General features: G+C 43.1%; 1 protein-coding gene across 1 annotated transcript in view; it reads left to right on the forward strand.

Annotated features, from left to right (window-relative positions):
- LOC126267260 (clavesin-2-like) overlaps window positions 1-17,680 on the forward strand; it is a 72,875-nt gene that overhangs the window by 39,007 nt on the left and 16,188 nt on the right. The window contains exons 4-6 of the mRNA XM_049972325.1: window positions 6,628-6,874; window positions 11,205-11,315; window positions 11,453-11,558. Coding sequence (XP_049828282.1) covers window positions 6,628-6,874; window positions 11,205-11,315; window positions 11,453-11,558 — 464 coding nt within the window. The remainder of the gene's footprint in view (window positions 1-6,627; window positions 6,875-11,204; window positions 11,316-11,452; window positions 11,559-17,680) is intronic.

Here is a 17,680-nt window from a genome sequence, read left to right on the forward strand (position 1 = left end):
CTTTTTTTTAAATGGGAAGGGGATTGTATGACACATCAGATAACACTCGCTTGAGCTCTGGGATTTAGTGGTGTAACTTGTTTTTGTCTATCTGGTACAGTTTAGAGGTTATTAATGTTCAAAGGTGGGAAATTACCTTCATACCGACTGCTACAACATATGTTCTACTTGTTGTCCATCCCGTGCAACGCAGTCGCCACAACCACTGTGACTCCACACGGAGGAGAGTGTCTCTGCAATTTGGTCACAGGCGTGTTGCATGCGTTCCTCTAGGTGACTCAAATCAAGGATGCTCTCAGAATACACTATCTGCTTAAGATGTCCCCATAGATAAAAATCAAGGAGCGTTAAGTCAGGGGACCTGGGCGGCCAGTCCACGGGACCACGGCAACCAATCCACTTTTCTGTCAGTTGTTCCTCCAACCATTCACGGACACCGGTGCCATAGGGTGGAGGAGCTCCATCGTACTGAAAATAAGATATGACAATGCCGTCAGCGTTCAGTGTGGAACGGAACATAAGGTCAAGCAGCAGCATCATAATTAAAAAAAAAATCACTTAAAAACGGATCACACTAACAAAGGCTACCAGGTGATGATCTAGCCACGATAAATAAAAACAGCAGGTCTTAGCCTTAGTTCACTAGACCCTTCAGCGGCCTTTGCGTAGTGGCACTGTGATCTCTTTCGGAATCCAAATTGATACAGACAGTCATAGTTTCTTCTGTACAAAGATTTGAACTGATCACCGTCGGCAAATTTTCTTTAACGGTCATAGAAAGACGCCCACTGCAGCTAACAAAATCTGTATCCTGACCACGCTACATTCCCTGGATCTGCCCTCTTAGGAACTCGGTAGATGTGCTGACTTCTTGCAGGTTTTCTTGATACAGCGTGTCCTCTGTGGCCCCCTCTTATGACGAAAGCGGCCACCATGTCCTCCACGTACATGTGCCTGCTATCGCTTTCCCATTCCGTAGGCTGGAAATATGGTATATGAACAGACCGGTTAGCACGCCATGCATTGTCCAGCACCATGGAAAGTCTCACCCGCTTTAGTCCATGCTGCCGACACTGTCTACGTGTAGTTGTCACTTCCTTTACTCAGCCGCGACTCCATACCCACTAGACATAAAACCGCATCTCATTTTGGCGTGGCGCTGCAATCGCCAGACTAAGAAAATATGAGCGCCCCTGCTCCTGTAAGACTCATCAGCTGCACCAGCGCCAACAGTTACTTCTGGCGGAATTCCATACTGTCGCGAGCAGCTAATTCACGGCAGTAATATTTTGTAGGTTTAACTGTCGAAAACTAATCAAAATATGTACAAGGAGTTGCTGCACCTGACCTTCAGTTCAGGAATTCTTCTCTTCAAGATGAAGGTGGTTTGTCACACAAATACCGGTGAATCTTGCTTGAACATGTAGAATCATACTGTACTTCTTGCTATATCTCACCTCTGAGAGTTCTGACATTTGTTGCGAATAATAGCTTACTGCTGTAAGTAAGTAAGGATTTGTGTTTTGTAAAATGTATCAATTTTTTGTCATATCTCTGAAGAATTAAGTCTGAAATCATCAAAATGAAAACTTAATGACATTGTAGAGAAGTGATGTGACCTTTCTTTCAGGAGGGAGACTGTGACCAGGATGAGATATGGATATTCACATTTGCTGTTCGCCATGCACTACACTCCTGAAAGGCTAGTGAAAAGAAGCTTGTTCATAAATTAGCAGACTATTCATAATAAACGCAAATTATCCTGAAAAGCCAACCTAAAATATTTCAGAACCGAGTATTACGTGAAAAACTCAAAAGGAACTGCGTATCCCCTTACTTACCACTCCCGTAGAGGACCTTGAAGATAAAATCAGCGTAGTATGCACAGAGACAGCAGAGCAGTGGCTCTTCCCGCACTCCCTACGTGAATGGAAGACAAGATCCATAACATGCCAAGTACGCTATGACACGAAGTTCACAGTGCTTTGCAGAATATGCTCGTCGATATACACTATGTGACCAAAAGTATCCGAATATCCCCAAAAACATACGTTTTTCTTATTAGGTGTATTTTGCTGACATCCAATCCCATGTGCGCCATACCAGCGACCTCAGTAGTCATTAGGCATCGTGAGAGAGCAGAATGCGACGCTCCACGGAACTTGCGGACTTCGAACGTGGTCAGGTGATTGGGTGTCACTTCTGTCATACATCTGTACGCGAGGTTTCCACACTTCTAAACATCCCTGGTTCCACTGTTTCCGATGTGATAGTAAAGTGGAAACGTGAAGGAACACGTACAGCACAAAAGCGTACAGGGCGACCTCGTCTGCTGACAGAGACAGCCGACAGTTGAAGAGGGTCGTAATGTGTAATAGCAGACATCTATCCAGACCATCACACAGGAATTCCAAATTGCATCAGGATCTACTGCACATACTATGACAATTGGCCGGGAGGTAGAAAACTTGGATTTCATGGTCGCGCGGCTGCTCATAAGCCACACATCACGCCGGTAAATGCCAAATGACGCTTCGTTTGGTGTAAGTAGCGTAAACATTGGACGATTGAACAATGGAAAAATGTTGTGTAGAGTGACGATTCACGGTGCACAATGTGTCGAACCGATGGCAGCGTGTGGGTACGGCGAATGCCCGGTGAACGTCGTGTGCCAGCGTATGTAGTGCGAAGAGTAAAATTCGGAGGGGGTTGTGTTATAGTGTGGTCGTGTTTCTCATGGAGGGGACTTGCACCCCTTGTTGTATTGCGTGGCGCTATTACAACACAGGCCTACATTGATGCTTTAAGCATCTTCTTGCTTCCCACTGTTGAAGAGCTTTCGGAGATGGTGATTGCATCTTTCAACACGATCGAGCACCTGTTCATAATGCATGCCATGTGGCTGAGTGGTTACAAGACAGTAACGTCCCTGTAATGTAGTGTCTTGGCAGTGTCCTGACCTGAACCCTATAGAACATCTTTAGGATATTTTGGAAAGCCGACTTCGTGCCAGGCCTCACCGACCGACATCGATAATTCTCCTCAGTGCAGCACTCCGTGAAGAATGGGCTGCCATTCCCCAAGAAACCTTACAGCACTTGTTCGAACGTATGCCTGCGAGAAAGGAAGCTTTCATCAAGGCTAAGGGTGGGCCAACACTATATAAAATTCCAGCATTACCGATGGAGGGCACGTCGAACTTGTAAGTCATTTTCAGCCAGGTGTCCGGATACTTTTAAGCACATAGTATAAGTGTCCTCCGTTGTTCCCCTAATTGCGAGGGATCCAATGAATCACATAATGAGTTATTATTTTCGTATAACAAAACTAGATGCAATCACCGTGAAACAAGGAAAACCATGCAATATTCTAAATTTGTCGTAGCCCATCGTGAATAATTGCTGAATCAATGAGTTCTGAGAATGTGACAGTGAAGGCGAATACAGTGAGGAAAGTGAAGGATTCAGCGAAGGAGATATGCACCCGTAAGTAATATTTCAAGACCATTACAAATCAAATGACTTACGCCTCTTGTCTAAAAGGGATGTCAACTCTCGTTTTCTTGATTTAAATATGTCAAAGCATGAGGCTGAACTATTAGCTTCATGATTAAAATGATGTAAACATGTCCTTTTCGATAAAAAAGTGTTTTCTTTCTTAACTCTTCTCCAAAGTTTTTGGTAATGATACCGAGTTAGTTATGGCAACTCTTAGCAATAATTCCATTATAAATGAGTCGTGGGTGTTCATAGATTCCGGGAAAGTTAGCAGCACTGCTTGTCCCCAACGGGAACAAATTTCCTTCCGTTCCGTCTGCTTATGATAATATGGCTCTGAGGACTATGGGACTTAAAACCTGAGGCCATCAGTCCCCTAGAACTTAGAACTTCTTAAACCTAACTAACCTAAGGACATCACACATACATCCTTGCCCGAGGCAGGATTCGAACCTGCGACTGTAGCGGTCGCGCGGTTGCAGACTGAAGCGCCTAGAACCGCTCGGCCACATCTCTGCTTACTCAGTTAATCTGATGGAGACATATGAGAGCTTTACACTGCTGCTCGTGCTTGTCCAGTGTTAAGATGCTTTTACACCTGTGCGAATTCCCGTGTGCGCTAGGTGCATGCAGCCATTGCACGAAGAGGCAAGGAGTCGCATACACCGGTGCAAAGTTGCGTATGCCTCTGGATTGTGCATCCGCACAGATGTAAATTCTCCATTACAAATACTTGTGGCGTATAAGTGGAGGTTAAAGGTATTAACGGTTTTTTCTCGGCATGTAGGACTGCTACTTTCTGTGCGAGTGACACAGCAGAAGTTGAAAACAAGGAACCATTACTGGAAAAAAATGCCTGCTTTGGATAGACTAGTACCTTGGCAGACGAAGGTGGTTAATGCTTCTGACCCCGAAAATGTGTGCCTTCAGCCGCTTCACACTGAACTGGGTCCCTTTAAAAACTTTGCGAAGAAAGCCATGAACTAACTTCATGTGAATTCATGTACTTGTGAGAGCAGATTTCAAGAACTGGTGAAGTCAAAATAAAGTAATTGTGTGTGTGTCTGGTGGTGTCTTGTGGTTGTCACTTAAAATATATTTCTTAAATGATCGTTTGTTCTTCTCGGATAACAAACGCGCCGTTAGCGACGATGCGTTATCGAGGGAAGACGAAGTGACGTAATCTTCTCCGATTACTACTAGCTCTTACAAAACTATGTCCTTGAGGGAAATTATCGCAGAAAATAGGAAAGAATTTTGGGAACGGTTATTGATTCCGGCGTTATTTGTTTGTTTGATTCCTTTGTGCAGTGAAGCATGTCTTGCAGTTTGCTCTAGGAGATCACATTGCGAGAGCGTGTCACTTTGCCTGAAACAAAAATACATAGTCTGCTGTAAACCAGAAGAGGAGAGGGGCAGAGAGGGGACGAAGATATGGACAGAGAGAGGGGACAGAGGAGACGGGCACGAAGAGTGGGTGGGAGAAAGGGGGGCGGGGGTATTGGACAGTGAAGGAGGGCATGGACTAACAGAAGACTGGAATACGTATAAGGCTCGATCAAAAAGATTTGGTTTGAGGTCGTTGCTACAGCCTATATGCAAGCCAGCGTGACTCCGATGTGGGTATACAAGCACTGACGTATGGGCAAGGTGTTGAGAAAACCCTTCGAAAGGAAAATTATTTATCGCCCTTATATCTATCCGCGTAGCGCCGAGTACTTAGCTAGTAGAAGAATTAAGGAATAACTAGAAAATAAAATTACTCAATTATATAAATATACGTCGTACATGTTACGCGCTTTGTTGATATTCTTTGCAGCTACTGGTCATAGTTATATAATTAAGCATAGTGATCTAAGCTCACCAGATAAAAGATCATCCGCTCCTTAAGAAAGCTCACTGGTCGCTCCACCGCTGACGCAGGTCTAGAAAGTTAGGTGGTCTGTATGAGGCAGTGGATTGTATCGAATCAGCACTGTAAGATGGTGTCGACATGGAGGCACCACTGAATGTTGTGACGGATGCTTATCACCCAAAGCATGGGGACAGAAGTCAGTGTACGTGGTTATTCACATACACTCGCACCCATCCATTCCGCCAGTTTTGCCTTAAATAACACGTCGACGAAAGGTAGCGCTTTTTTAAGTTATGCCATGGATTATTAGAAGGTTGGACAGTGTACAAATAATCCAGCAACTGTACGAGATATTTGACGTGTCATCAGTGTACCAATACGAACACGTAGGGTTGGCCTTGGCGGATTTTAGAGCTTTTTCTTCAATGTTTTGATATGTGTAAATGCGCCCTGACATGCAGTAACAATTTCCCATCGCCATGCCATAGGTTGGTTCACAATGTTTCCAGTTGGAAAAGAATTAAGTTGACCTCAGAACGTGCCTATAAACTTCAACGAAACAATCATCGAACTTTCCCGCGATTAACTCGAAGAATTCGGAAAGTGTGACTATCGTATGCGAGATATTGCATCGTTGCTGAGTATAATGCGCGTTTACCGGAGACGCAACTGATTCTGGTGGTGTACAATGAGAGTAAAGTTGCGAATTTGGTGTTCGCATTGCCCCAGATATACGATATCCGAAGAAGGGGATTGGATGAGCATCAAAATATTGTGCGTAAAATGGAAATAACAAATCGGTTGAACATCCTGAAGCACACCATTAATGGCCTCAGCTGGAAACGCCATACCAGAAAGAATTTTTTAGCTTTCTTCGTCGCCCAAGTGGTTCAAATGGCTCTAAGCTCTATGGGACTTAACATCTGAGGTCATCAGTTCCCTAGACTTAGAACTACTTAAACCTAACTAACCTAAAGACATCACACACATCCATGCCCGAGACAGGATTGGAACCTGCGACCGTAGCAGCAGCGCGGTTCCGGACTGAAGCGCCTAGAACCGCTCGACCACAGCGGCCGGCCATCGTCGTCCAGTTGAGACCATTATCGAGGCAACAGACGATGTTCCAAGGTATTAGCGTGGTATCTCCTAGGGGTGACTAATTTTTGCACTCAGACCTCTCGGTTTAGAGACAGACACGATATCTGCATCACGTAGCTACACCTTTCTTGGTTTGTATGTAGACCAGTGATAGTCACTGTGTTTCTCTTGCAGGATGTTCTACGGAATCCCTCAGCTGACGCCAGATGGCTTCCGCGTAACAACGATCGTGTTCATGCCGTCAACAAAGGAGATCGACGTCGAAGCTATCTGCAAGCACGTGATCATCGCCACAGAAACTATGCTGGCACTTGACTATGCTCTTGGCAATATTCTGATCGTCGATCTGAAGCACTTGGCCATGTCCCACATTCTGGCATTCGGGAGCAGTCTAGCTCGAAAAACTGTTTCTATTTATACGGTCAGTACTAAATCCACTGTAAATTATACTTTCCTTCAGATCCGATACGCTAACAGAGTCTTTCAGTTTACCATAATCGTACCCCCTCCTTCTAAGTTCTGGCCGGTGTGTCTGACCCAGTCGCTGAAACTTTATAATGCGTTTCATCATGGGGCATTATTAAGATCTGGTACCAAACGTTGCAATAAAGACACCAACGCGTATGTTTCACTGTAATCACTAATCAGACTCCTTAAGGTCTTCCACCAAGATCATTATCTGTAGACAGCGAGATCTCCTGGAGAAATACCCAGAGAATTAGCGAACCATGAGACACAAATTTCGAGTTCCTCGGGGACATTTTTTAGATGGGAAAAGTTGCAATGTACGTGCGTCTTTGGAGAGGAAGAACGTATAATTCTCCCCTTCACACACACACACACACACACACACACACACACACACACACACACACACACACACACACACAGACACCCATTTACAGGGTTTCCCTAATTAAAGTTCCAGATTCAAAGAAGTGTAGGAAAAGATCCACTCCTCAAAATTGCATCACATTTGAACAGAATATTGCTGACTCAGAAGAAACGTCATGGAATCAAAATAAATAAATAAATAAATAAATTTTGAACAGTAGTTAGGTAAGCCCATGCGCTACGGCAAGATCGTAAAATATCAGATGGGAAAAATCGCTTTTTAATTGTTCTGAGACCAAACACCGCGTAAAAAGCAAAATTACATCGGTTTTTAACTGTCCTAGGACCAAACTCCCCTCGAAAAACAAAATTACAGTGGTTTCTAACTTTCGTGTGACTGGTGCTAGAAACGTTCAGTATACTGTACACCGTTTTGTGCCACAAGTTGAAATCGAGGAACAGCGTCATCCACAACACACTGGAGTGTCTCGGGGTTCGCGATCAGAATGCAATGCACAGTACGCCTCTTAGATGTGGGTACGTTTGTAATTAGAGCACTGAACACAACACCACTCAGATAACCCAACAGCCAGAATTGACACGGATTAAGTTCAGGTGATCTGGGCAACCAGGCTACAGGGAAATGACGGCTGATAATTTTAGCATTTACAAAATCCCTCTCGAGCAGCTACTTCATGGGCCGTGCAACCTGCGGAGGGACGCCATCTTCCATAAAAACGATTCTTCTCACGTATCCACGCTGTTGAAAGGTTGAAACGAAGCTGGTGCGGAAAAACTTTTACCGCTTTAACCAGTAACGGCATAGGTAACATGACTTATCTCCTCGGAAAAATACGCCCTGCGATGAACGGTGCTGTCAACCTTCACGAATCGTCAATTGTGCAGAATGAAATAGTACCTGTTAATGTGTGTACGGATTTTCTTTTGCCCATGTTCTGCAATTGTGCGTACTGAAATGTCCACTGTGGGCTTCGTCTCTCCACAAAATGTTCCATGACCATACAATGCCCACATCCATGTGAGCAAGAAATTCCAGAACGAACGTTTAACTTGCTGGGTAATTTTATAAGGATAATAGTGCAGGATTTTTCGTTTAATGTTATGCACTGAGATCATGGGCATAGTGAACGTTTGGCCATCCGCTCGACATGTTCGGCAGTGTTGTGGCCACACCATCGACAAATGTACCAACTGTTTTCCTCCCTCTGCCACATTGTACTTAAGAAGAACTTGTGTTTTCGAATTTTGTAACCATTTTCTCCAGGTCATTAGTAGACATCTCACCAATGCTTTCTTCATTCCGTTGAGTGTCTGAAACTTCTGCAGGACTGCTGGCGCAGTCACAGTTTCGATAAAAGAGCTACACCAGCAGTGCGATATCCTTCACAGAGACAGTCAGATTCGACGTCTCGCACTCATCTCTTGGGTTCATATTCCGACGCTTACATAGTTACCTATCGGTCAAATACTCGTTAACGTTTTTCCCTTCCATCAACAATATGCTGTTCAAATTTTAGGTCATTCTGTGCAGTGGTTCCCTTTCGACAGCGGTTTGAAACTGGAACTTTAATTATTGGTACAGACAAAAAAATATTGTTGCACTCTAAATTATTCTTCAAACTTATAACAACAGGTCCATATTACCACATAATTAATTACAAACTACCAAGAAAGTTAAATGCAATTCACATGTATTCTTCTAAAATAATGATAATAATAATTATAATACTCTGTACCTGCAGTGCACGTCATAATTCCGTGAATTCAAATCCCTGAATTCACTGTCCATCATTATGTTCATGTTGTGTTCCCCACTTCGAAGACCTATTTGTTGCAGCTGTCCATTCTACTCTATCCTGTCCTCGTCTATTCATCTACCAACAACTACTGCAGCCCACATCGCTATGAACCTGTTTACTTTCTTCCTCTCTTGGACTCCATACTATACTTGAACTCCCACATTTACCTTTAGTACTAAAGTCTCAGAATGTGCCCCGTCGAGCAATCCCTTCTTTTAGTCAACTTGTGCTACAAATTTCTATTCTCTCCAATACTTATCATGATCTCCTCATTAGACACATGATCTACCCATCCAATCTTTAGCATTCTAGCATTCTTCTGTAGCACCACGTTTGAAAAGTTTCTATTCTCTTTTTGTCCAAACTGTTGGTCATATATGTTTCACCTCCATACATGATTACACTCCATATAAATACTTCATGAAAAAACTTCCCAACACTTAAATCTCTCTTCTATGTCAACAAATTTCTCTTCTTCACAAACAGTTTTCTTGGTATTGGGAGTCTACATTTTATTTCCTCTCTACTTGGGCTATCATCAGTTATTTTAAGCCCCAAATAGCAAAATTCATCTACTCTATTTAATGTCTCGTTTTGTAACCTTATTTCCTCATCATTGCCTCATTTAATTCAACTACCTTCCATTACACTTTTTTTTTGCTTCTGTTAACGTTTATCTTATTTCTTCCTTTCAAGACACTGCCATTCCGTTCAATTGCCCTTCCAAGTCCTTTGCTGTCTGTGACAGAATTACATTGTCTTCGCAAATCTTTTTTTTTCCCGACCTTTAATTCCTTCTCCTAAAATTTCTTTGTTTTCCTTTACTGCTTGCTCAACGTATACCTTGAATAACAGTAACGAAAGGTTGCAACCCTGTCACATTCGCTACTGAACCACTGCCTTCCTCTTCCTCCCTTCTTACAACTGCCAACTGATTTCTGTAAACAGCCTTTCACTTCCTGCATTTTACACCTGGTTCTTTCGGAATTTCAAAGAGAGTATTCCAGTCAAAATTATCAAAAGCTTTCTCTAAGTCTGCAAATGTAATTAACGTATGTTTGCCTTTCCTTAACGTAACTCTTAAGAGAAGTCATAGGGTCACGTACTGGTCAGCGTTTTCTTGCATGTCTCCACAACCCAAACTGGTCTTTTCGGAAGTGTACTTGTGCCAGTTTGTCCATTGTTCTATAAAGAATTTGTGTTAGTATTTTACAGCCATGACTTATTAAACTGGTAGTTCGGTAAAATGTCATTAGTCAGCAGCTGTTTCCTTGGGAATCGGAGTTATTACACTGTTCTTGAAGGCTGAAGGTATTTCGTCTACATCGTAGGTCTTGCATACCAGATAGGATAGTTGGTCACGGCTAGCTCTCTCAAATATATCAATAATTCTGACGGAATGTCCTCTACTGGCGGTGCTTGTTTTCGAATTAGGCCTTTCAGTGCTCTGTCGGTTTCTTCTCGCCGTGTCATATCTCCCATCCCATCTCCATCTACATCTTCCTCCAATTCTATAATATTGCCTTTAAATTTACTTCCCGTGTATCGCCCCTTTATATCCTCCTTCCCACTTTTAGTTTTCCCTTACTTGCTGATTGCTGGTTTTCCCATCTGTGCCCTTGATATTAATGCAGCTGCTTCCCTGTTCTCCAATGGCCAGTTTATCTACTTATCGGTGGTATCTAACTTTTCCATAGTGATACATGTTTCTGTATCCTTATGTTTCTCTTGGAGCTATTCCTGCTTAGCATTTAGCACTACGTGTCAATCTAATTATTTAGAAGTTTGTATTTATTTTCTGCAGTTTTTTGCTGCATTTTTATGTTTTCTCCTTTCATCAGTCACATTAAAACTTCCTGCGGTATCCAGGGATTTCTAGTTGTCTTGTCGTTTTACTCATTTGATGCTCTGCTGACCTCAAAATTTTATCTTTCAAAGCTACCCATTCGTCATCTACTGTATTCCGTCGCCGTTGGCTAATACACCCTTTTTTTGTATTTCTCTTAAAAGTATTATTCTATAAGTACAATTCTAAGTCTAGTAATAATTTTGGTACAGTCCACAATAATTGATCTTCTTTTTTTGGTGAATGTGAAGACGATATATAACCGAAGCGTCAAGAGAATACATCTCGTAAATGCTCCGGCGCTGGTGGACAAACTTGTTGCTGTGGTGAAAGTCCTGATGCCTGCTAAGCTAGTGAAAAGGGTAAGTAGCACACAATGACAATGCTCTTGAAATCAGACTGGAAAAGAGTACAGTATCATTAAAATTTTTGGTGTAAAGTGGTAGTGAGCAGCTTGAATGTGAATGCTGAGGCAGAATATTTGCTTCGATTTCCGCAGATACTCATTCACCGCGCTGGAAAAGACACGTTGTTCGACCACGTGCCTCGGGAATTTGTACCGAACGAGCTTGGAGGCACTGCCGGGACCAGCGAGGAGCTGTTTGGTGAGCACGAACATTTCCAATTCCTGCCGTAGAACGCGAGTGTGTGAGAGAGGGACGTAAGCTATTGTCATAAATTTTACCACAACGTCGGTAGCACAGTCGACTATAGTTTCCACTACGACGTAATTAAAAGTCTAAAATTGCAATTCTAAATTTTATTCACTGGTAATCAATTTCAGTGATTTACCACCAAACCATCTGTTTACTGTCAACATGGATTGAAAGTAAGTTGGTACCTCACTTGGCGGCACTCTGATGGTTAATAGCTCAAACCAGTTACCAGCATACATTTTAACTGATGACATTGAAATATCTCGAAGACTTCACATCGGATCAAGAAAAGCTGTAATTCCAATTTATTTGTTTCGCAGACAGAATCCAGTGACACCTCACTTGACACCCTAACACACCCCTTGCATGGGTGGCGGTGGGCAGCTTTGAAATGTTCAATGGAATCCCTGTTTCTTATTGCAAGTTATGATTCTAAGGCAAAACCTACTAACAAGCATTTTCCTCGTTTCACCACAGATGGCGCTGTGATCGGAGGAATAGAAATGGGTACACAATCGTAATTTATGACATCCTGCTGAATGACCCTTGAATATCCAATGGCACTTGGGATCCCACCTCCATGCTAAGAGGGTAGGACAGGCCAGTATTTGATAACTTCTAATTAAAATCTCCACTCGCAACATTGTAGTCCTCCGACATATCGAACAGTGTGGCCGTGGCTAGAGGCGAACGCTACCTTACTTTTCCAATTACAGTAAGTGTTCAGGCGTTGTGCCGCCAACTTCAATGCACTTAGTGGTCCACTTTGCAAATGACCGTACATAGGACAGAGGCGTATCTGCGGGAATATCAGCACAGGCGTTTCTGTAGTAGAGAAAATGTTTTGTTGACGCTTACCTACACTAGGAGAAACAATAATGATACTATGGTAAGAGAAATCAGAGCTCGCACGGAAGGATTTAAGTGTTCGCTACTCCCGCATGGTTTTTGAGAGTGGAGTGGTAGAGAAATAGTCTGAAAGCACCAGCATCAGCTAGGCACTTACTGTGAATTACAGAGTTGTGCTTCAGAGGTATGTGTAGTAGCATCGTGACTTACTGTAGGAGATACAAGCCATTATTTATTGGGTCCCTTAACAAGTTAGGTTTGAAATTTGAACACTGGAAAGGACGCCCACTTTATTTTCAGAAATTAAGTCCACTGAAGTAAATGTAGACAGTGTAACACTACGGCAAGCTGTTAGAAACACAGTGCACATGACTGAACTAAAACACCACTATACAGGGTCTTTCTCAATTCCTTTTTAAAGCTGCTAGGGTTGTAGACTGCACTTACTAGATAAATGTTTAGTCAGGAATCCACGTCAGGAAATGTACCGTTTTGATGTAAAATAGGTTTGTAGATCGGATCAGTTTAAAAGCTCCCTCTTCACGGTACACATACGGCGGAAACAACTGGTTGTGACCTGTACGCTCTACAGGGGCCCGCGTGTGCAGTACTCGTCGTCGGATAGCCTTCCAGGTGACGAAGTTCGTCCTCTTTGAAGTAGAGGTTGTGGTGCGTCTATGAAGTGCCTCACAGTTGAGAATGTGCCAATACCTCACAGCTGTTGCCGTAGTCCGGTATGACGTCATAACTGCTACAGGGACGACAGGCCCACTTCTCAGTTTGAGAACCGTGAAAAGGAAATTTTGAAAGTGATCCGATCTTCACACATATTACACCCAAACAGTAAATTTCTGAAATCGTCTTCTGTTGGTTTGGCAGAAGCGCCAACACCGTGTTACTAGAGGAGGCCGAAATGAACGCGTTTAGCTCACGCAGACTGACGTGAGGACGGGAGGGCTATACTGACGGGAGGTCTGAACATCACAAGGAATTAGAATTCAGAAAGCGGGCATAGCTAGTTCATACTTAACTTTAATCCATTTATGATGAACGTCGCTCTTGACGGTACGTGATTCACAATATTATCTGTTCAGATTATAGTAACTGAATATGGCGCCTTGCTAGGTCGTAGCAAATGACGTAGCTGAAGGATATGCCAAATTGTCGTCTCTGCAAATGAGAGCGTCTGTAGTCAGTGAACCATCTCTAGCAAAGTCATCTGTACAACTGGGGCGAGTGCTAGGGAGTCTCTCTAGACTAGACCTGCCGTGTGGCGGCGCTCGGTCTGCAATCACTGATAGTGGCGACACGCGGGTCCGACTTATACTAACGGACCGCGGCCGATTTAAAGGCTACCACCTAGAAGTGTGGTGTCTGGCAGTGACACCACACCTTCCTCATCGAAATTGTACCTACTAAGGTTCCTTTACAACATCTAGATGACTGTAACTGGAATTCTATAAGGAAAAATAGTTTTTCCACATAATATTTTTATGTAACGACGTTCCATCTACAAGAGTTACATGTAGTTGCGTGCTTACTTATTTAAACTTGAACTGGAATGTTGTTGGAACAGTCAAAATCAGCCTAGTATCTTTAGGGAAGTGTAATTTGACGCTTTGAAAACCTATTAGTACTTTATAGTTTCCATGTCCTGAAACATTCCCCATTAGGTGGAATCTGACCCAAAAGTGAACTAAAAGCATCGTCCATTTTGTAGTGACATCGACTTTCTCATTGTGCAATGGAATAGTAAATTGTGATGTGTACCAGAGCTACAGATGCATGCTACCCTCTTCCATCCCTTTTCCTATCACCACTCAAATAATTCCAAGCAGGGTCCTAACACACCCATAATTTTATCCATATGGTAAGTTTGGTTGAACCTGCACCTATATTCCTGAGTTTTACATATATTTCTTAGCTCCCTCGTCATCATCAGCACAAATATTGATGCTGAGTGTGCCTTACCTGCACTGTAAATATCTTCTGGCAGTAATTCAAGAGTGGGGCACTGTATGTTCTGGTCCCGATAATAATTTTAACTCAGAATCACGATGCAAAGAGAATTAGTGCTTAGAATGACGTCAAATCTGAACAGCGTGTTACTGACGAAGGGGGAACGTCATGGGAAGAAAATTAACGGGAAGTTTATAAATAGATGGTACCGTAAACCTGTTAGTGTAAATGATGTCAGCTGTAAATGACAGATGAGTCGGTGTACGACGGCTATGGCTTGAGTTGTACATCATACCCTCCGTGCTGCTCAGCGTCCATGACGACACAAATCCGGCAGCAACAGTTGTGGCACTGTTAGTTACGTAAGCCCATCCAACATGGCAACGCCGCACCACGTTAGGTGGGAAAAATCCATTCTTAATTGTGCTCAGATCAAAAACGGCAAGCAAAATGATATTAATGTTTAATTTTCCTGACGCCGAAAACTACATAAAAAACAAAATTACAATGTTTTCTTGTCGTCGTCAGACTCAGGTTAAGATCATGTGATCTGGATGGGCGACTGACATTTCTAGCATTTCTGAAATGCCTCCGCAGCACCCACTTGATTGGCTGTGCTATGTGCTAAGGAGCGCCATCTTGTATAAAAATTATCCAAGTCACACATCCTCGCTTTTTAAGAGCTGGAACTGGCATTGGTGCCCTAATAACTCTCATAGTGCTCACCAGTGACGGTACAGGATATAGGAACCACAGACCTCGTCGAAAAAAACGGCCCAACGGTAAGCGATGCCTTCAACCGCACAACACCGACACCTTTGCACAACGGTATGGACTGATGTGCGTGAGGGCTTTCATTGCCCATGGAAATGGGCGATTGTTCCATAACCATTCATTGTCTGCTGCCATTCGAGCAAGAGATTCCGTAGCGAACGTTTATCTTGCTGACAGGTCAGCTGAAAGCATCTCCTCAGCATGGGTGGTTTCGTATGAATAGTAATGCAGGACTTTTCGTAGGATTTTATGCACTGTGCTCGCTGACATCTCCAACATTTGGGAATTCTCCATGCCCTGCGTGTTTGCACACAACCGCTCGAACCCTTCTGCAATTGTGTGACCACATTTTCGACACTCGTCACTTCAACTGCCTTCCTCCCTTTGCCTGACTGCACTTCAAAAGAACCCGTCTTTTCCAATTTTGTAACCATTTTCTACAAACTTTTAGGGGGACATCGGACCAATCCCTGTTTTTATACCATTTAGTGTCCTGATCTCCTGCGGGGTTACTAGTGCACAGTCACTGTTCTTGTGAAATAACTCTACCTGCCGGGCGGGGTCTTGCATGGAGACAGTTACGTTGGGCGTCACAGACGGAAACTGAGGAACAGCTGTGTGCCACTCTTCAGTTGGTGTCCTTATTCTGGCGTTTACAGTGGAAGATATTTTGTAAATATTTCGTCAGTCTTTGTTCCATTACATTTTCCCGCGTCACTAACATACTGATCAAATTTGACGTCGTTCTCTGCAGTGGTGCTCTTTCTGCACCGCATGTAACTGGAACATTAATTACAGACACCGTGTATATACACTGATAAGCCAGAACATTATGATCACTGCCCACCGCAACTGTGTGTGTCAAATACTGGAGATGCGGTCACGTGATGCGGCTACGAAATTATGTAAGTGGAGCACATGCGGACGGGATGAGCACCTTAGCGAGGATACGGGCTGCAAATATGGAAATCCATTGAGATTAGGCACTTTAACAAAGATCATACTATTATTATTATGCAGAGCCTGTGATCGACTACCTCGAAAGCAGCGGAGCTGGTCGACTGTTCACGTGCTACTGTCGTGAGCGTCTATGGAAGGACTCTGAATCCTGCGAACTATCTGCATTCCTTTATGGTTGAGGTCTTCACCGAGTGCAATGTCATCTATCATCAGCATAATTGTCCGCGTCTCGAAGTCAGAACGTTGTTACAGAGGTTTCAGGAGAATTGCAGTGAACTCACGTGGATGGCTAAATTCGCCTGATGTGAATTCTATGTAACGCCTATAGGTTGCTCTCAGTTCGCCTGATATATATCCTACGGAACCCCTACGAGCTGCTATCGCTTACTCCATTCCCAAATCAGCCACCAGTTATTTACGTGATTTACATGAGCTGTGCATAAACATTTAGTGCAGAATACCTCCACGACCCTACCAAAAAACTATCGGGTCCTTGGTACGCAGAATCAGTGATGTATTTCTTTCAGAAGACTGTCAAACAAGCTGTTAACTAGGTGGCCATAATGTTTTGTGCCATCAGTGTATAAATGGGTATCACTCCTAAGAGCCAACAAGTGCCTTTCTCCACTGTTTCAGCAGATTACTGAAATTTTATTGCTGCAAACTGTGTTGGAGTCAGCCAAAACACATACTGCCCATCTCGTCGATCATGCAACTTCTATTTTGGACGTAAGGCTTCTGCCTCTTTGCCATTATGAACATAATATTTTTTAAAGAGGAATTTTACTTTCCATTCGACAGTGTGGCGCCAAATTAGCCTCGAGCGACATTTGTTTTATCGATATGTTTTATTAGGGCCAGTAAAACACAGAGATAGGTACTCCAGTAGGAAAAGCATCGCTCTAGCCCACGCTAAATTCTACCACCACGCAGTAGCGCTGCTCAATCGCTCCTGGTGGTTTTTCTGGATCTACTGTCCCTGTTAACATATATCAAACAACGGTTATCACTCTAGACTAATTTCGAACCATTCTATAGCGTGGTCGTATAAAATTCCGCTTCAACACTAGTTTTGTTTCTAACGGGAAACAAACCGACGCTTTCCGTCGAAACTGGACGTCGCATGAAGGACGTCATGAGTAGTATTTGACTGTAGACAGACACTGAAAAAACGAAACTGCAAATATCTGCCGAAAAGTCACAGAAAATGCACCTGGCGACTCTTAGAAAGAACACCACATGTATATAATATGGTTCTATTTCAAATGTTTCCGTACCAAAATTTCAGGTACTAACGTGTTTGTTTCAGATGATTGTTTGGCAATAGTCTAATCAAACAATAATGATTGTCCCCGTATAACTACACACAGTTGGTCGTTTCTCCACCAAGTGACGATTATCTATAGATCTTCCTGCTTTTCGCTACTATTCTGTGGATACATTTTCATCGTCCGCAAACACCATCTGATGGTTCCAACTTTCTTCATTGGCTCATTTATATACATTGTGATTAATGGGTTATTTACATA

The sequence above is a fragment of the Schistocerca gregaria genome, chromosome 4 (assembly GCF_023897955.1).
Source record: "Schistocerca gregaria isolate iqSchGreg1 chromosome 4, iqSchGreg1.2, whole genome shotgun sequence".
Classification (NCBI taxonomy): Eukaryota; Metazoa; Arthropoda; class Insecta; order Orthoptera; family Acrididae; genus Schistocerca; species Schistocerca gregaria.